The sequence below is a fragment of the Microtus oregoni genome, unplaced genomic scaffold (genome assembly GCF_018167655.1).
Source record: "Microtus oregoni isolate MIOR12 unplaced genomic scaffold, Mior012 000036F_ref0000092, whole genome shotgun sequence".
NCBI lineage: Eukaryota > Metazoa > Chordata > Mammalia > Rodentia > Cricetidae > Microtus > Microtus oregoni.
In genome coordinates this window covers 23,141,584-23,159,411 of record NW_024543095.1, presented here as the reverse complement: position 1 = coordinate 23,159,411, position 17,828 = coordinate 23,141,584, and the positions used below count along the sequence as shown (strand labels likewise).

The following is a 17,828-nucleotide window of genomic DNA, read 5'->3' as shown; positions in this document are numbered from 1 at the left end:
TAAGTCTTTTCTTGGCTACTTCATAAGTGTAATTTTGCTCTTGTTGTGAATTGTAATGTAAATAACTGATATGCTACCCCCCAAAAGGTCATTGCCCACAGGTTGAGAACCTCTCTCTAGAGATGACAAAAAAGTCATTTAGAAAAAGTGTTAGAGAATTTCTTAGGTACATTAGTAATAACTATTTGAATGATAACCTAACCATTAGCATTCATGAAGATCAGAAAATTTTCAACTGTGGTCCTTAATTTTCTAAAGTAAAAATAATTTACAAACTACTCTATGTTCCTTCTTATGACCTAGGATCAAGAGTTTCCTATTACGTGCTTGTGATATGATTTCAAGGAAAAGTCTTTTTAAAAGCTGAAAATTTTTAAATAATTTTAAATAATAGTAATAAAAATTAAATAAAAGTCAAATAATATTAATACCTCCTCAACTAGTCTTCAAATTGAAAATGGTGATTATAAAGGGGAATTCCACCTGAGTTCCCCCGTTTCCTGCTACTTACCATATACTCTGTAATCTAATTCTTGCTTTTCAATGGGACTATAAGAAAGTTAATCAAAACTTGTCTGAAACAGCACTTTGAAGGAAATGGATAAGTAATAATAGTTGAGGGTCTGAATCAAGGGCTCATTGGTTAAGGCACTTTGTACTTTTGTGGAGGTCCTGAATATAAGTTCCAGCAACCACGTAGCAGTTCACATCCACTTATAACAATATTTCAGTGTTTCTGATACCCTCTTCCAGCCTCCCAAGGGTACTGGACATCTACAGATGCTGGCAAAGCTCTCATACATATCAAACTAAATGGATAAAATCACTAAAAAAAAAAAAAAAGTAAATGTATGACCTGATGTCTTTCCCTTTATAGGAGAAGATTTACAAATCTCTGCTTGGATGCTGTTTGTGGTTACCTGGTTGAGCTCCAGTCAATGAGTTCTTCAGTAGCAGTACAAACCATCACTGGGAACTTTAAATCTCTTCAAGCAAAGTTGGAACGACTTCACTAATTACTGTAGTATATTTTCTTTCTTCTATTTTGGTCTGTAAAATAAAAGCTCAGCTGGGTCCAGAAATCAGGTGTTATATATCTAAGAATTTTGGTAGAAATTTGTTTTTAATAAGTGATTATTATTAACTACAACAAATAGTACATTTGCCAGATGAATTCTTTTTCATGACTGTTTTGTTTTTTGTTTTTTTTGTTTTGTCTTGTTTTTGTTTAGTTGGGTCCAGGTATGTAGTTTAGTGATAGAATGTTTGTGTAGTATGTAAAATGCCATAGATTCAGTTCCCAGCACCACACACAAACACATCAATTTGCAAAAAAACTGAAATAAGATTATATATGATTCTGACACACAAAGATAATGTTATTTTAAATTTTACTACTGGCAACAATTTTGAATTTATGTTATTTGTTTCCAGTTTTATCCAGTATCAGAACTTCTAGGCTATGCCAGGTATGGTGACACACTTTAAATCCGGCACTTGGGGAGACAATGGCAGGCAGATTTCCGGAACTCACACCAAGTTCCAGGCTAGCTAGGGCTACATAGTAAAGCCTTGTCTCAAAACAAACAAACAAAAAAGCCAAACACCTTATAGACTGAATTGGTTCCCATAGCATTGGATTCTGTAATAGTCCTTAAATATGCATTTTTTTAAAGTTAATTTTTAGAAAATTTTCTGAACCACTAATTGTATCCATTATAAATAACCCTTTAGGTTCTCTCTCTTTTCCATTCACCATAAATATGTACATTCGATTTTTTATGTATACATTTTTTATATGTGTATATGTGTGCTGGATATGTATGTATGTATGTATATACAGAATTGTTTGAGCATGTTTGATAAATTTGTAACACTGTTGTATCTAAAACCTACATGATCAGCCAGCTGTGGTGGTGCATGCCTTTAATCACAGCACTTGAGAGGCAAAGGCAGGGGGGGAACCCTTGAGTTAGAGGCCAGCCTGGTCTACATCCTGAGTTACAGGCCAGCCACAGTTGTACATTGGTGACTGTTTTCTGAGAACCCTCACTCTCATTGCATATGCTTCAAGCCAGCAGCAGCAGCATCCTGGGATTTGTTACAAATTAAATTCCTAGGTCTTGTATTAGATCTACTTTGACATAAATGCCTATCGTGGTTTTGGCCCTTCATGTCATATCGAAAACAACTGTAGATCTTACTGTTTTCTGTAGCTTATATTGTTGTTGTTGTTGTTATTATTATTATTAAGTTCCCTCTCCGATTTGATTTTTCCAACCCCTTTCTTACCAATGACCACAACACAAGTTTTACCTAAGACATAGTGGATAAACCTAAATTGCTAGTAATCTAGTTTTTAACTTTGTTTAATAGTGCTGGATTGAAGGCCAGGTGGTGGTGGCATACACCTGTAATGCCAGCACTTGGGAGAGTTCAAGGCCAGCCAGGTCTACGGAGTAAATTCCAGGTTAGCTAGGACTGTTAACACAGAGAAACCATCTCTCAAAAAAAAAAAAAGAAAAAGAAAAAAAAGAAAGAAAGAAAGAAAAGAAAACAGAATTGTGTTGTGTTGAATCCAGGGTCTTCATCCCAAGCAAGTAAGTGCTATGCCACAGAAACCATGCCCTCCAACCCTGAGTTAACTTTAACATGTTAGAATTGCTAAACTAAGAGTTCCAAAGTATTTATTATCAATGACAAAAGGAAAGAGTAAGAATGACTAAGGCTCGCAAGGCAAGAAAAAAAGGAAAACTCCTATCCACTCTCTTAGGTTTATTTTATTGTGTATTTAGTTTTTTTGTTTGTTTGTTTTAACAAAGTTTCACATAGCCTTGTCCAGTTTCAGACTCTGTAATTGCCTAGAGTGATCTTGAATTTCTGATCCTCCACCCTCCATGACCTGAGTGCTAAGACTATACACATGCTTCATCGTGCTCATTTTTTGTGGTGCTGGGCGGTAAACTCAGGGTTCCTTACATGCTAGGGAGGCATGTTATCAGCCAAGTTACATTCCTAGCTCCCAACCCCCCTTGTTGGCAGGGTCTCACTATGTACCCCAGGCTGGCTGTAGACATACTCTGATCCCCCTGCCTCAATCTTCCAAGCACTGGGAATCCAAGCATATGCCACCATATCCAGCTTCCATTTGATTTATGCAACTGTACTGTTAATTTCTGTTGGCTGTCACTATTGTAAGTCCGACAGGTTTGTAATATATCTTGAATATATTTCTATAACTACTTTTATGTATTCCTAGATTGTAGGTTTCCTTGTCCACATTTTTTTCTTTAGAATTCAACTTTCCTTTCACTTACAGTGTTTGAATGTGTATTTCATAAAAGATCAAAGTACCACGAATTGGATATCACTACCTCATATTTTGCAGCTTTCATTCTCTTTAGTTTAACTTCTTCGGGCTATAAAATGACTGCATTGGATGTATTGATGGCTTTAGCATTTAAAATTCTGTCATGCTTATTTTAAATGAAGATCTTGTTTAAATACTTTAATGTGAATCCATTTCTGCTAGAAATACATGCCACTATCTTCAGTTACTACATACTTCAGTGTAACTACATATTAACACATTAATGTGTGTGTTGCATATACTCACTCATCTGGGCAAGGCGACACTTGCATAATCACCACGCTCAGGAGTCTTAGGTGGAAGGACTCAAGTTCAAGGCCTGCTTTGCCTCAGTGGTGAAATCCTATCTCCAAAAATATATGGAGAGAAATGTATAGAGATGACTGTACACATATATGCACAGTACCTTTTTGTAAATCTGCAGGATACAATGTCAAAAAGTATGGAATTGACAGATATATGAACACTGTGCCCTTTATTTTTATAGTACATTTTGAGACCCTTTACAATAGCTACAAATAGCATAAAATATCTTGGAGTAACTAACCAAACAAGTGGAAGAACTGTATGACAAGAACTTTAAATATTTTAAGAAAGACATTGAAGAAGACACCAGAAAATGGAAGATCTTCCATGCTCTTAGGTAGCTAGAAATTACATAGTGAAAATGGCGATCTTACCAAAAGCAATTTGCAGAATCAATGTAATGCCCATCAAAATCCCAGCAAAATTTTTCACAGACTTCAAAAGCACCATACTGAACTTCCTATGGAAAAGCAAAAAACCCAGGATAGCCAAAACAATCCTGTACAATAAAAGAACTTCTGGAGGCATCACAATCCCTGACTTCAAACTCTACTACAGAGCTACAGTACTGAAAACAGCCTGGTATTGGCATAAAAACAGACAGGACAACCAATGGAACTAAATTGAAGACAGATATTAATCCACACACCTATGAACACCTGATTTTTGACAAAGAAGCAAAAAAATAACAAATAGAAAAATCATATTCAACAAATGGTGCTGGCCTAACAGGATGTCAATATGTAGAAGAATGAAAATAGACCCACATTTATCACCATGCACAAAACTCAAGTCCAAACGGATCAAAGACCTCAACATAAAGCCACCTACACTGAACCTTATAGAAGAGAAAGTGGGAAGTACTCTTGAACACATTGGCACAGGAGACCACTTCCTAAATATAATCTCAGCAGCACAGACACTGAGAGAAACAATAAATGGGACCTCCTGAAACTGAAAAGCTTCTGTAAAGCAAAGGATACAGTCAACAAGACAAAATGACAGCCTATAGAATGAGGAAAGATCTTCACTAACCCCACATCAGACAGAGGTCTGATCTCCAAAATATACAAAGAACTCAAGAAATTGGTCACCAAAAGAATACATAATCCAACAAAAAAAAAAAAAAGGAGTACAGACCTAAACAGAGAACTCTCAACAGAGGAATCTAAAATGACTGAAAGACACTTAAGGAAATGTTCAACATCCTTAGTCATCAAAGAAATGCAAATCAAAACAACTCTGAGATTCCATCTTACACCTGTAAGAATGGCCAAGATCAAAAACACTGATGACAACTTATGCTGGATAGGTTGTGGGGAAAAGAGAATACTTTTGCGTTGCTGGTGGGAATGCAAGCTGGTACAGCCCCTTTGGGTGTCAATGTGGTTACACTACACAGTGAAAAAAAAATTTCATCTTGAAATTTGTGGGCAAATGGATAGAGCTAGAAAATATATTGAGTGAGGTAGCCCAGACTCATAAGGAAAAATACCATATGTGACTTTTAGACATAAAGCAAAGGAAAACCAGCCTGCAATTTACAATCCCAGAGAAGCTAGACAACAAAGAGGACCCTAAGAGGGACATACATGGATCTAATGTACATGGGAGAGGGTAGAAGGGGAGGATACAGCAAAGGAGGGGAGTGGAGAAAAATGTATACCTCAATAAAAGCAATTTAAATAAAATTTGAGGGTTTATTCACGTGTGATCAGAAGCCTTCCGTCTAAGTTGTCTTTTTAATGTTAGACCTTTTTCTCACTTTTTTCCATATTGACAAAAGATCCATTATTTCATTTTTTATTTTTATAAGAAATGATAGGGTTAGGTTATTAACAATCAAAGTAACAAAAATATGGAGCTAGTTTTAGCAAGAATGAATCGACCAGCAAAAGTAAAAACCTAATGTCTGACTTTCCTTGTGTTTAGATCTAGATCTTCAGTATTTTCAGGTCTCTAATTCAAAGGGATTACTGGTATAATCCCCCATGGCCTACGATCTGTACTTTTCATCTTTATGTTTTGTCTCTTTGCTGTTTGTTTGTCCCATACCTCCTGGAAGAGTATTGTAGTGTGACTGTGTTAGCTCTAACTTGGAAGCACAACAGAAAAAGGTCTGTGAAGTGCTTGTGTTTACCCTTCTCTAGTTGTGGACAAGTCTCACCAGAAATGAAACCAGAATTAAGTACTTTTGCCAGAAACAAGATGCCAGGCACACAAGATCTGCCTGCATCACCACTTCACGTGTTTTGATGAAAACTGCAAACCTTAAGATCCAAGAAATGTAAGCCAGAGATGGATATAGAAGACCACCCCAAGATGCATAATCTAATTCTTAGCTGACTGAATAAGTAATAATACTTAGCCTAATAAAGGACATCTGTAACAAATAGCTAAAATCACAATGGAGAAAAACGATTTCTTTGCAGAGGGGAACAAAATAAGAATGTCTTTGCCTTGCCGACCCTTCTATTTAGTATAGTGGTGAAAGTCGATGTGTGCATGATAGGCAGGCTGTGGGGATGCGAAAAGCTGTGCAGGGAAGGTGACTTTACAACAGCCACATACAAAGCTAGGACAATTGCTGCACACATGTAATCCCACCATAGTGCTAGGAGCAGAGGCAGGGATGCTAGGGCTCACTGGTCAGCCCCTGTAGGCAAATGAAATGAGCTTCAGGTTTTGAGAGAGACCTTGTTTTGGGAGGGGGGAAAGTGGTTAGGGAAGAATATTCCTTAAAATTGACCTCTGGCTTCTGTGTGCACATAGAAAAGAAAAGCTAAAGTGAATCCATTCACGGATAAAATTGGCCACATGAAAAAATACAGAATGTACAAAAGGAGCCAAATAACCAAAACTATTTGTATTAAGTTTAGCAAAATCCCCAGGTTGTAAAGTCGATGTGCAGAAACCATTTGGATTTCTATATACCAGCAGCAAGTAATCAAAAACTTTTAAGAGTGGAGTGTGCCCATACCTCAGGCACTTGGGAAGAAGACTGAAGATGTTTGAGTTAGTTTGAAGTCAGTCTAGGCAACATAGCAAGACCTTGTCTCTAAATATGTACGTGAATAAAAACTACAAATACCACAAACAATTTTTAGGTTGGTTTATTCTGTTTTTATATGCATGAGTATGTTGCCTACTTGTATGACTGCGTACCATGTATCTGGTGGTCACAGAGGTCAGAAAATGGGATTATTGATTCCCTGGAACTGGAGTTGCAGATGGTTGTGAGCCACCTTGTGGATGCTGGGAACTGGACCCAGGTCCTTTGAAAGAGCAGCCAGTGCTCTCTGAGCCACCTCTCCAGCCCAAGAAACATTAATTTTAACTGAAGTTTAATGTGTATGGTCTGAAAATGACCTTATAGTACTATAAAGAATAAGAAAAAAAGTTAGTTCTTACCAAATGGATGTACAAACTAAGTACATTCCTAGTCAAATTCTTTTTTTTAAATATTTATTTATTATGTATACAATATTCTGTCTGTGTGTATATCTGCAGGCTAGAAGAGGGCACCAGATCTCATTACAGATGGTTGTGAGCCACCATGTGGTTGCTGGGAATTGAACTCAGGACCTTTGGAAGAGCAGGCAATGCTCTTAACCACTTGAGCCATGTCTCCAGCCCCCTCCTAGTCAAATTCTTAGCTGGCTCTTTGAAAATGAAAATTGACAGATTATAAAATGCAGAAGGTTCAGCTGTTATGAGTATCTGATGGCCTGAGTTTATTGCCAGGATCATGTGGTAGAAAAGAGAAAACTGATTCCTATGTGTTGTCCTTTGGCCTCTACATGTGTTCACACAAGTACAAATGGAAGAAAGTTTTCCTACTGAGCTGTTGATCTAGGCTGCCCATTGCTTTTGCCCTTCGTTCCTTTCAGAAGAAGGTAAAGCTACATCCCTATTGCTGAAGACAGCTTGCACTTCACACAGACTCAGAAGAACTGAGCTGGATCTGACCTGAAAACTTCTTTCCTAAGCCCTTGCTTTCATTAGTACTAGAAGGAGATAGGCAAGGTACCAAAGAAGGGAAGCCATCACTAGTCTTACCGAGCTCTGATGCCTGTGAACCACAGCAGTGCACAGCATGGCAAGGTATCCCTAGAAGCGCAATTGGAATTCATATCCTGGCTGTTGCCAACAGCTAACAGAAGGATAATTATACCTGGACCAGGAAATTGAGCCTTGGACCATTGAGGTTACGGATCTTGAGGAGAACCTATTACTTCCATTTTGCTAGACCAGCTTAATTCCCAAGTGCATTCCAGAAATTATCCTTAATACCCAAAAATAAGTGTAGCTTTTCTCCATCATCAAAGAAGCATCTCTTTGTGGCAGAGATACTGAAAACCACAGCTTAGGCTCAGAGAACATCACAGAAGAGGGAGTTGCATGATACCAACAACCAGAAGACCAGGAAGTGTGCTGCGAGATTGTGTCTCCTGTAAATGACAGGGAAGCTATACCCATGATACCTCCATAGTATGGCTGCCTAAATAAGACCACTGAGCAAGGATAACACTAATAGGCATGCTAACATGGAAGGGAGAAATCATACAAGGTCCCACCCCCAGGCTACTATAGGCAACTATGGGATGCTGACAGCAGGAGAATTTGTCTTTCCCCAGGATGAACTCCCTAGTTGATTATCCAACACCAAGTGGTCAGCCCTGAAATCGTAGTCATACAAGCAACACTAACATTCAGCAGGTTGTATTTGTTTATGCATATATGTAACAAAAAGGCCATAAATGGGAAGAGAGGAGGTTGGAGAGATGGCTCAGAGCTTAAGAGCACTGACTGCTCTTCCAGAGGTCCTGAGTTCAATTCCGAGCAACCACATGGTGGCTCACAGCCATCTATAATGAGATCTGGTGCCCTCTTCTGGCATGCAGGGATACATGTAGACAGATACTGTATACACAATAAATAAATAAACATTTAAAAAATAAAAAAGGAAGAGAGGAAATGATATAATTATATTTTAGTTAAAATTTAAAAGTAAAGCCGGGCGGTGGTGGCGCAAGCCTTTAATCCCAGCACTCGGGAGGCAGAGGCAGGCGGATCTCTGTGAGTTCGAGACCAGCCTGGTCTACAAGAGCTAGTTCCAGGACAGGCTCCAAAACCACAGAGAGACCCTGTCTCGAAAAAAAAAAAATTAAAGTAAAAAGTTAAATGAAAATGTCGAAATAACAGGGCTGGAGTTCAGCAGTGAAGAGCTCTGACTGCTTTTTCAGAGGTTCTGAATTCACTTCCCCTCAGCCACCTGGGGGCTCACAATTCTCTATAGTGGGATCTGATGCCCTCTTCTGGCATAATGTCATACATGCAGACGGAGCACTAATATATATATTACACAAATAAATAAATCTTTAAAGAAAGAACAGAGCGGCCAAAACAGTTATCTTTTTTTTTAAACTTTTTTTTTATTTAACTTTATTATGTTCATTGGTGTGAAGGTGTCAGATCTCATGGAACTGCATTTTCAGACAGTTGTGAGCTGCCATGTGGCTGCTGGGAATCGAACCCGGGTCCTCTGGAAGAGCAGTCAGTGCTCTTAACCTCTGAGCCATCTCTCCAGCCCCAAAACAGTTTTCAAAAGTAACGATAGACTTGAGGACGGGAGAGATTTCAGTAGTTATGATTGCACACTGCTTTCCCCAGGGGCCTGGGTTCAGTTTCCAGCACCCACATCTCAATGCTCACATATACTAATTTCAAGATTTTCCTTTGTTTTTTTTGTCTTTTTTCTTTTTTTTAATAAGATTTATTTATTTATTTATTTATTTATTATATATACAGTGTTCTGCACGCATGCCCGCAATGCTTAAAAGATAATGCTACAGGTAATGATTTTTCTGGATAGGATTCAAGATGCATACAAAGCAAAAATTAAAAAAAAATTCAAGTGTAATTACACAAAACTAAGTTTTTGCATCTCAAAGGAGACAAAAGTGAAGAGATAACTTACAGGATAGGCATACCAGCTTTTTATATAACAGAGGACTAATATCCAGAATCAATAAAAAGATAAAAAGGAAAAAAAGCAAGAAAAACAATTCCATTGAAATTGGGCAATTGAACTAAATAGACGCATTTCAAGAGAAGAAATAAAATCTGTACAGATTAAAAAAAATGCTCCACAGTTTCCAATAAGGAAAAAATTATTACTTCTGTATTCTCGTTTATTGATGGCGTCAACGCCTTTCTTTTAGGTCTGTGGAGGGCTCCTCTAGGGAGGATTAGGTTTGGTTTGGTTGTGGACTTGTCCTTGTATGACTGGTTCACTTCCATGGATGTATGTGCATCACGAGGGTGCCTGGTGCCCACGGAAGCCAGAAGCGAGTGTCAGTTTCCCTGGAACTGGTGTCACTCAGAATTATAAGTCACCCTGTAGGTGATGGGGAACCAAACTAGGGTCCTCTGCAAAAGCAACAAGCGCTCTTGACAGCCCAACCCTGTAGGTGTGGCTGTGGTTGGTGCTTTTCTTACAAAGCTCCACAAGATGCCCAGGAACTCAAAGACTAGCTCGTGAGGAAGCGATGGACGGAGAAGGGTGTACTGAGCTGATGAGAGGACAGGAGCCGGCGGGGAAGGACCCTTGAGAGGCGGAGGGAAACGATAACGGGAGCCTGGCACCGGTAACTCCGCGAGCCGGCGCGGCCTGGGAGCCTCTAGATGCCCGCCCACCAGGTGGCACGGCGCATGCGCGGTGGGTGCTCCCGCCGTGGCGTCTCCAGGACACGACTCGTCTGTGGCGGGCGCGGCCTTCTCTCCCGGGCCCCGGATTCTCTCAGGCTCCTGAGACCGCAGCGAGAGGCAACGACCTGGGAATCCTCTCCAAACCCTGCGTCTCCGCGAGTCCCGCCTCACTGTTGGGACCCCCGTTTTCCACGCGGCCCCCCGCCCTCTCGCTCCGGTCTTCCCTGGCCTCTCAGACGCCGCCCTCCCTGCAGGGTCCCCCACATCTCCACGGGGGACCTTCGGCGACTCTGGCCACGCCGTCACGAGGAAACTCCTGGGTTGACCCCAGCCGCCGACGGAGCAACGAGGAATGGACGCGGTTTCCTAGCATCCTCCTTGGGAGAGACACCAGAACTTCAATGATTTGCTTGAAATTGCCCTCTCGCATTTGTTTGAAATAAAGGTACCCTTTCCTCCGTCCCCGTAGACTTGACAGAGTATGTATTTTGCTCGTATGAGCGGATTTTTTTTTTTCTCACTTCTTTCCTGTTGTGGGGCGCTTGGTCTCTATCCAGTAGCATCTGTGTTTTCAGAGGCTTTGCAGTATGCGTCAGAAATGATGTTTGCTGCGTCCCAGGAGGTGACTTTTAGCATGCTAAATGGTGGAAGGTTGTATATGATCCTGTAGGGCTCTAGCCCGAAATCTTGAAGTGGTTTGCTGTCTTTTTATCTTTTACGTTTTACTTGCAAAATTTAAGTCTACGTGTTTCCAAACAAACCCGTGGCATAAATACTTAAGCGTTTCTCTTTCATATCTAGAAGTAAGATATGAAACATTAAACAAAACCATAATATAATTATCCCACAAAACCAAAGCTAAACATCTTATCGTCTCTCGTATAGTCTATTAGACTAATCCCTAATGATTGCTGAGCCCTGTTCAGTTTCTCCAGTTGCCTTTTAATGATTTTACATAAAAGTTTCCCCAAGATGTAATTAAATATGTACTTTTGTTCAGATTATCCAGTTGTTTTGTTTTGCCGTACTTTATCCTTCTGTTTATCCATGTGCATACACATAGTATTTAGGAACTATTAAGCACCTAAAATGGCCTTCCAAATGTTTTTTTAAAAAAAATATTTATTTATTTATTATGTATACAACATTCCTTCCATGCCTGCCTGCATGCCAGAAGAGGGCACCAGATCTCATTATAGATGGTTGTGAGCCACCATGTGGTTGCTGGGAATTGAACTCAGGACCTTTGGAAGAGCAGGCAATGCTCTTAACCTCTGAGCCATCTCTCCAGCCCCTTTCCAAATGTTTTGCGGTTGAGTTGTGTGTATTGTATGTTCTTACTCATACAATATTCATACATATTCAGTGCAATGCGCATCTCTAGTATTGCTCTTTCATGTAAGCTAGTAGCCATCACATTTGGGAAACAGCATCGGATAACGTTGTTGATTGCAATTTTTGTTTTCTGGCGCAGGATAAGATACAGCATTTGGTTGTCTTGTGTAGTTAAATCATCTTTAATGTAGAACACCCGACCTTTGGTTTCCTCAGAACACTGCTTAGCTAGTTATAAAACTAGCTAAGTTTAACACAAGCTGGAATCATTTGGGAAGAACCTCCATCGAGAAAATGCTGCCCTCCCCCCCCACTGGAACTGTGGCCAAGCCTGTGGGGCATTTTCTTGACTGATTGATGTGAGAAGACTCAGCTTTCTGTGGGTAGAAACACCCTTGGGCTGGTGGTCCTGGGGTGTATAAGGAAGCAGGCCCAGCAAGCCCTGTGGAGCAAGTCAGTAAGCAGCACTCTTGAGTGACCTCTGCAGCAGCTCCATTCCTGTCTTGCATTTCTCCCCTGACTTGCCTGGTTGATGAACTACAAGCTGTAAGAAGATGTAAACCCTTTCTTCCCCAGGTTGTTTTGATCATGGTGTTTTACTGCACGGTAGAAACCTTCACCAAGATGGAAATTGCTCCCAGATCATGGGATCCTGCTGTGACAGACCTCACCATGTGTTTTTGGAAGGATTGTGGTGGCATTTGTATTTTGAGCTGGAGAAGCTATTAGTGCCCAGAGCTCTGTAGCTGTTTTGTGGGAAGGATAGAATGTTTGGAGAGATGCAGACGATGGAGGCCTGGCTTGTGAAGTAGAGGGAAGAAAAACTGACCGGGATCATTCAAGTGATGGGGGGGGGGGGGGTGTTGTTTTTGTTTTTCAAGATATGGTATCTCTGTCTAGCTTTGGATCCTGAAATTCGCTCTATAGACCAGGCTGGCCTTGAACTCACAGACACCTGCCTGCTTCTGCCTCCCTAGTGCTGGGATTAAAGGCATGCGCCACCACCGCCCAGCTTTAAGTGATATTTTGAATTAAGAACTGCCTAGGTGAAATTTTTGCGATGCTGGTCAGCTGAGGCTGAAGGATCAGCTGTGATTAAGAAGGGAGCAGCATCATTGAAGCCAAAGCTTCTGTCTCCTCGGGGTCAGCACACTGAAGTTATGGTCCAGAGAAGGACGTACTTAGTGCTGACCGCCATACTTGTAGTGTGTAAGTTTCTTAGTCGGCACTGATTTGAAGGCATGAAGGAGTCGTGGAGAGAAACTGAGCTTGTTGGTTAAGATATTAGTCCCACCCTGACTGTATTGCAGAAGGATTTAAAAATTCAAGGTAATCTTACTTTATAAGGAGTTTGAGACTAATTTGGACAAGAGACCCTGTCCAGGTTAGCTTGGGGGACAGGGTTGGGAGTTGAGGGCTGGAGATGGAGCTCACTTGGTCAAATGCTTGCCAGGCATACGCCACGCCCTGGTCTCCATACCACAAAAACCAGGTATGGTTGTGCAGGCAGGCCTATAATCCCAGAAGTCTGGAGTAGAGATAGAATTACAAGTTCAAAATCATCTTTAATTGCGTAGGGAGTGTGAGGTTATCCTGGTCTCCATGACCATTTCTTAAAATGAACAAAAAAGAAAAGAATGCAAAATAGGATTGCTAAGACGGCTCAGTGGTTAAAGCACTTTCTGGGCATGTTTGAGGACCTGAGTTTGATCCCCCAGTACCCTCTTAGAATGTGCCTGTGCTCCCAGTATCCACTTAGAATGTGCCTGTGCTTCTAGAGCTGGGGGGACCTGAGTTTGAACCCCCAGTACCCACTTAGAATGTGCCTGTGCTCCCAGTACCCACTTAGAACGTGCCTGTGCTCCCAGAGCCGGGGGGACCTGAGTTTGAACCCCCAGTACCCACTTAGAACGTGCCTGTGCTCCCAGTACCCACTTAGAACGTGCCTGTGCTCCCAGTACCCACTTAGAATGTGCCTGTGCTCCTAGAGCTGGGAGGCAGGGACACCTAGATTCCAGGTGGCTCGGTGGCTAGTCACCCTAGGCAAAATGGCCAGCAACAAACTTCCAGTTCATTGAGAGATGCTATCTCAAAGCCTAAGACAAAAAGCAATGGAGGAAGGCGTACCTCTGGCCTCTGCATGGGCACACAAATGTGTATGCAGCCTGCAAAACGAGTTACAACAGCAGGACAAGCATTAAAGCCAAAATAAGGAAATAAGCACAGAAAGAGTCACAGCCATTTCATGTTTGCTTTCTGGATGTTCCCAGTTGCTTAGGTTTTTAAAGGTTTAATATTATATAATGATGAGGCCTGTAAATTACTTGTTGTGCTTAGTTGCCTGATCTGTTCACCATTTGCTGCTCACCTTCCATGACCTGGACTCCACTGAATATTACAGATAGATCTTTTGTAAAAGTCCCTCATTTTGGATTTATCTGATGCTTCTTTATGATTGTGTTTATTATTATTGTGATTGTTATTAGTTTATGCATCCTCAAAACAAGTATCACCATGAGACACCCATGAGATCTTCTCATTTTACCTGTTAGGTAGCATGTGACTTCCACCTGTCACGTTTTTTATAGTGTTCACTGTAGTTACAGGATTAAATGGATTCTGCCTGTTACTATGTAAGTCTTACCACTTTTTACCAAATGCTCTATTCATCATAAGGATTCAGTCTTCTGTTTTGATTCATAGATCTTTAATCCATTAGTATAGTTTATTTTAATGGGCATAGTGTTCTTAATTTGGTCAGTGAGGTTCCCTCTCAGAGTGATTCTGTGCCCTCTGCTTGGGTTCTAGTATACTCTGAAGTGGACTGTCCAACTGAGTGGTCATCTTCCCAAGGTTTTTCCAATAACGGGTCATCCTGCCAAGATCATGCTTTCCCTCTATGCTGATTAGGTTCTGACTCTGCACTCAGTGTGAGCATCCTCTTCTGCTTGGGCCATAATAGACTGTCCTTGGTCTCTGCCACAGGTATCCCCACAGCTAGTGTGGGGACTTGCCATGCACCTTTTGTGCGGTCTCGAGGCTACTTCTTCATTTGGGTGCTGGGCATTGAACTGGGAGCCCCTCACATGCCAAACAAGTGTTCTTGTACTGAGCTGTGTCCAGCTCTCTTTTCACTTTTCATTGGAGTCACGGTCTCACTCCATTGCTCAAGCTGACCTTGAATTCACTCTGTGACACTGGGAAACCTTGAACTTAGCAGTCTTCCTGCCTTGACCTATGCCAGTAGGCCCAGCTAGGCTTCTGTTTTAGATGAGCTAGGCAGTGTGCTTACCTTGAAAATCCATAGCATCACTTCTCTTGTATTTTTTTTTTGTTTTTTGTTTTTTTTTTTGTTTTTCGAGACAGGGTTTCTCTGTGGCTTTGAAGCCTGTCCTGGAACTAGCTCTTGTAGACCAGGCTTGTCTCGAACTCACAGAGATCCACCTGCCTCTGCCTCCGGAGTGCTGGGATTAAAGGCATGCGCCACCACCGCCCGGCCACTTCCCTTGTACTTTGTTGGCCAGAGTGATCCCACAATCTATCTTAGCGTCACGGGAAGAGGTCCAACAGTAGCAAAGTCAGAAGAAGAGCACAAGACTGGAGATTTGACCTTCTTTACTAAAAGGTCGTCTGCTACGCTGAGAAGCGCAGTCATAGATGTGATCTTCAGTACCCTTCCTGCTATATTATGGTCATGGTCATTGTCTGAGAAGTCGTGTGTAAGAGAGCAAGTGCGTTTTGCCTCAGTTCAGGATGTGGATGCAATATAGAGTGCGGTTTCTTACCTGCAAGAGAGGATGATAGCCATTGAAAAATAATTAAAAGTTCTTGAAATTCTAAATTAAGATGTTCAGTGTTACCATTTGAATTTCAGATGTCTCCTACAGACTCATTTTCTTGACTCCTTTGTCCCCAGCTTGTGATGCTATTTGGGAGGTTCTGGAAACTTCAGGAGTTTGGTCTAGTTAGAGGACATAGGTCACTGGGGCTGCCCCTTTGGAAGGTTATTCATGTTCCATTGTCCCTACTCCGTTTTCTCTCACCTGTGAGGTGAAGCCTCTCCTTTTCCCTGTGCGCCTATGGCCATGGTATTTTGTCCAAATGGATGTGGCTAGCCAGCTGTGGGTGGGGTCTTCTGAAATCTCCTCCCTCCCTTAGGTGCCTTCCCTCCAGTATTTTGCCACAGTGTTGAGAAAAGTAACTAACTCTCTCTGTAAATATTATGGGCTCTTAATTATTGCTGTTATTATTCACAGGATCTCATGACTGGCTTTGCTAACTGGTCATTGGTATCTCAAGAAGCATGGAGATAAGATTAGAAGTTTTGACATCAACAAGTATCAAGCAGAAAAAACCCTGGCCCAGAGTTTCCTGGTTGGGTCAAGTGAGTTTTTCTTTATTCATATACTAATGGTTTTACAGATGCTAAATGTGTTTTTCCTGTAAGATTTAGGAATATTCTGTGACATTAAACTCCCACAAAAAACAACAACACACATACACACACACAAAAACCCCAAAAGAACACATCATATTCAGAAGATCACCTGTCCCCTAGAGAGGGTTGGTTGTGTGTGTGCTAAGTTATAATATACAAGTTAGCATTTATAGAGCATTGAGTCATCTGTCTAGGTAAAAGGTTTTGTTTTCAGTTTTTTCCTTTATAACATGTTTAAAGGGAGAGTTTAATGTCCTACATGAGCCTACCAAAACAGCAAAGTGTTTCCTAATAGTGTATCTTTAAAGTAGCCTCAGGGCAAAAAAAGTAGCCTCAGGGCTAGAACAGGATAGGGGCAATAAGGCATTAATGATCCAGAATTAATTTGTGGTATAAATTATTCTTGTTCTTAATATGATTAATGATATGTGGTGTAGCCTTCACACCTTAGAGTGGGCAAGCCTACAGAAACCCTTTTAATTTACAGTGATTGGTGACTCAAATTTCAGTGAGAAGTTCTACCCTTATCCTACGTGTAACAGGAATTCGCTACTGTTTTTCTTTCAAAAAAATTTTTTTTATCTTCCGTGTATGAGTAGTTTCCTTTCATGTATGTAAGTACACTACATGCATGGTCAATTCACACAGGCCAGAAGAGGATGTCAGAGCTCCTGGCACATGGGTGCTGGGAGTCAGACCCAGGTCTCCTGGAAAAGTAGCAAGTACTCTTAACCACTAAGCCATCCTCCAGCCCAGGAGTTTTCAAATTTTACACGCATCCAAATCATTTGGACAGGTGAAATTTACTCAGTCGTAAAAAAATTTTGAAATATAGTTTGTGGAACTAGAGATAATCTTGTTAAACAAAAAGCCTGACACAGAAGGGCGAATGCTGCATGCTTTTGCTCAAAATTAAAGAAATATGCATTTAAAAGTAAGTACATATAGGATGTGAAAGGAGAACGGGAGCACGTGAGGGGAGAAAGGGTCCAGTGGGAGGTGGACAGGACAAAAGAGGACAATTGGCAGAGAAAGAAAGATAAATATGGTGTTTTTTCTCATGTTCCATCTTGACATTGTATGTGTGTGTATACATGAATAAAGCAGAAGGGGCGTTCTTGGAGTTAGGAAAGGGACAATATGAGCAAAATATGTGTGATTAATATGTTTGAAAATATTATAATGAAACCCTTGCATTGTACACTAGCTAAAGCTGGGTAATTTATGGTTTCTGTTTGTTTTCTTTTTTTAAGGTTTAGAATGTTTTAAAAACATTGCTTATATTTTTTATGTATGAGTGTTTTGATCAGATTCCATGAAAATCCCATGAGACTACATTTATAGGTAGTTGTGAATCATCATGTGGGTGTTAAAAATTGACTCAGGACCTCAGGAAAAGCAGTCAGTGCTTTTAAGTACTGAGCCATCTCTCCAGCCCTGGTAATTTGTGTGTTTAGCAGCTTCTGAGGGGTTGCTGCTTCTGGCTCCACAAACTTCATTCAAAATACCTTACTTTTTGTAGAAAAAAAAAAGATCTGTCTAAGTCAAGAGCTTATGGATTTCCAAAACCATATTCATTTTAATCTAAGACAGTATATATAAAAACTTGTCCAGCTGGGCACTGGTGGTGCAGGCCTTTAATACCAGGATTTGGGAGGCAGAGGCAGG

General features: G+C 40.8%; 2 protein-coding genes across 2 annotated transcripts in view; both read left to right on the top strand.

Moving 5' to 3' along the window:
- Nup155 (nucleoporin 155) overlaps window positions 1-3,512 on the top strand; it is a 50,166-nt gene extending 46,654 nt beyond the window's left edge. Inside the window, exon 35 of the mRNA XM_041631162.1 lies at window positions 878-3,512. Coding sequence (XP_041487096.1) covers window positions 878-1,016 — 139 coding nt within the window. The 3' untranslated portion in view covers window positions 1,017-3,512. The remainder of the gene's footprint in view (window positions 1-877) is intronic.
- Window positions 3,513-10,719: 7,207 nt separating this feature from the next.
- Window positions 10,720-17,828, top strand: part of Cplane1 (ciliogenesis and planar polarity effector 1) — a 94,529-nt gene continuing 87,420 nt past the window's right edge. Inside the window, exons 1-2 of the mRNA XM_041631271.1 lie at window positions 10,720-10,832; window positions 15,979-16,106. Coding sequence (XP_041487205.1) covers window positions 16,026-16,106 — 81 coding nt within the window. The 5' untranslated portion in view covers window positions 10,720-10,832; window positions 15,979-16,025. The remainder of the gene's footprint in view (window positions 10,833-15,978; window positions 16,107-17,828) is intronic.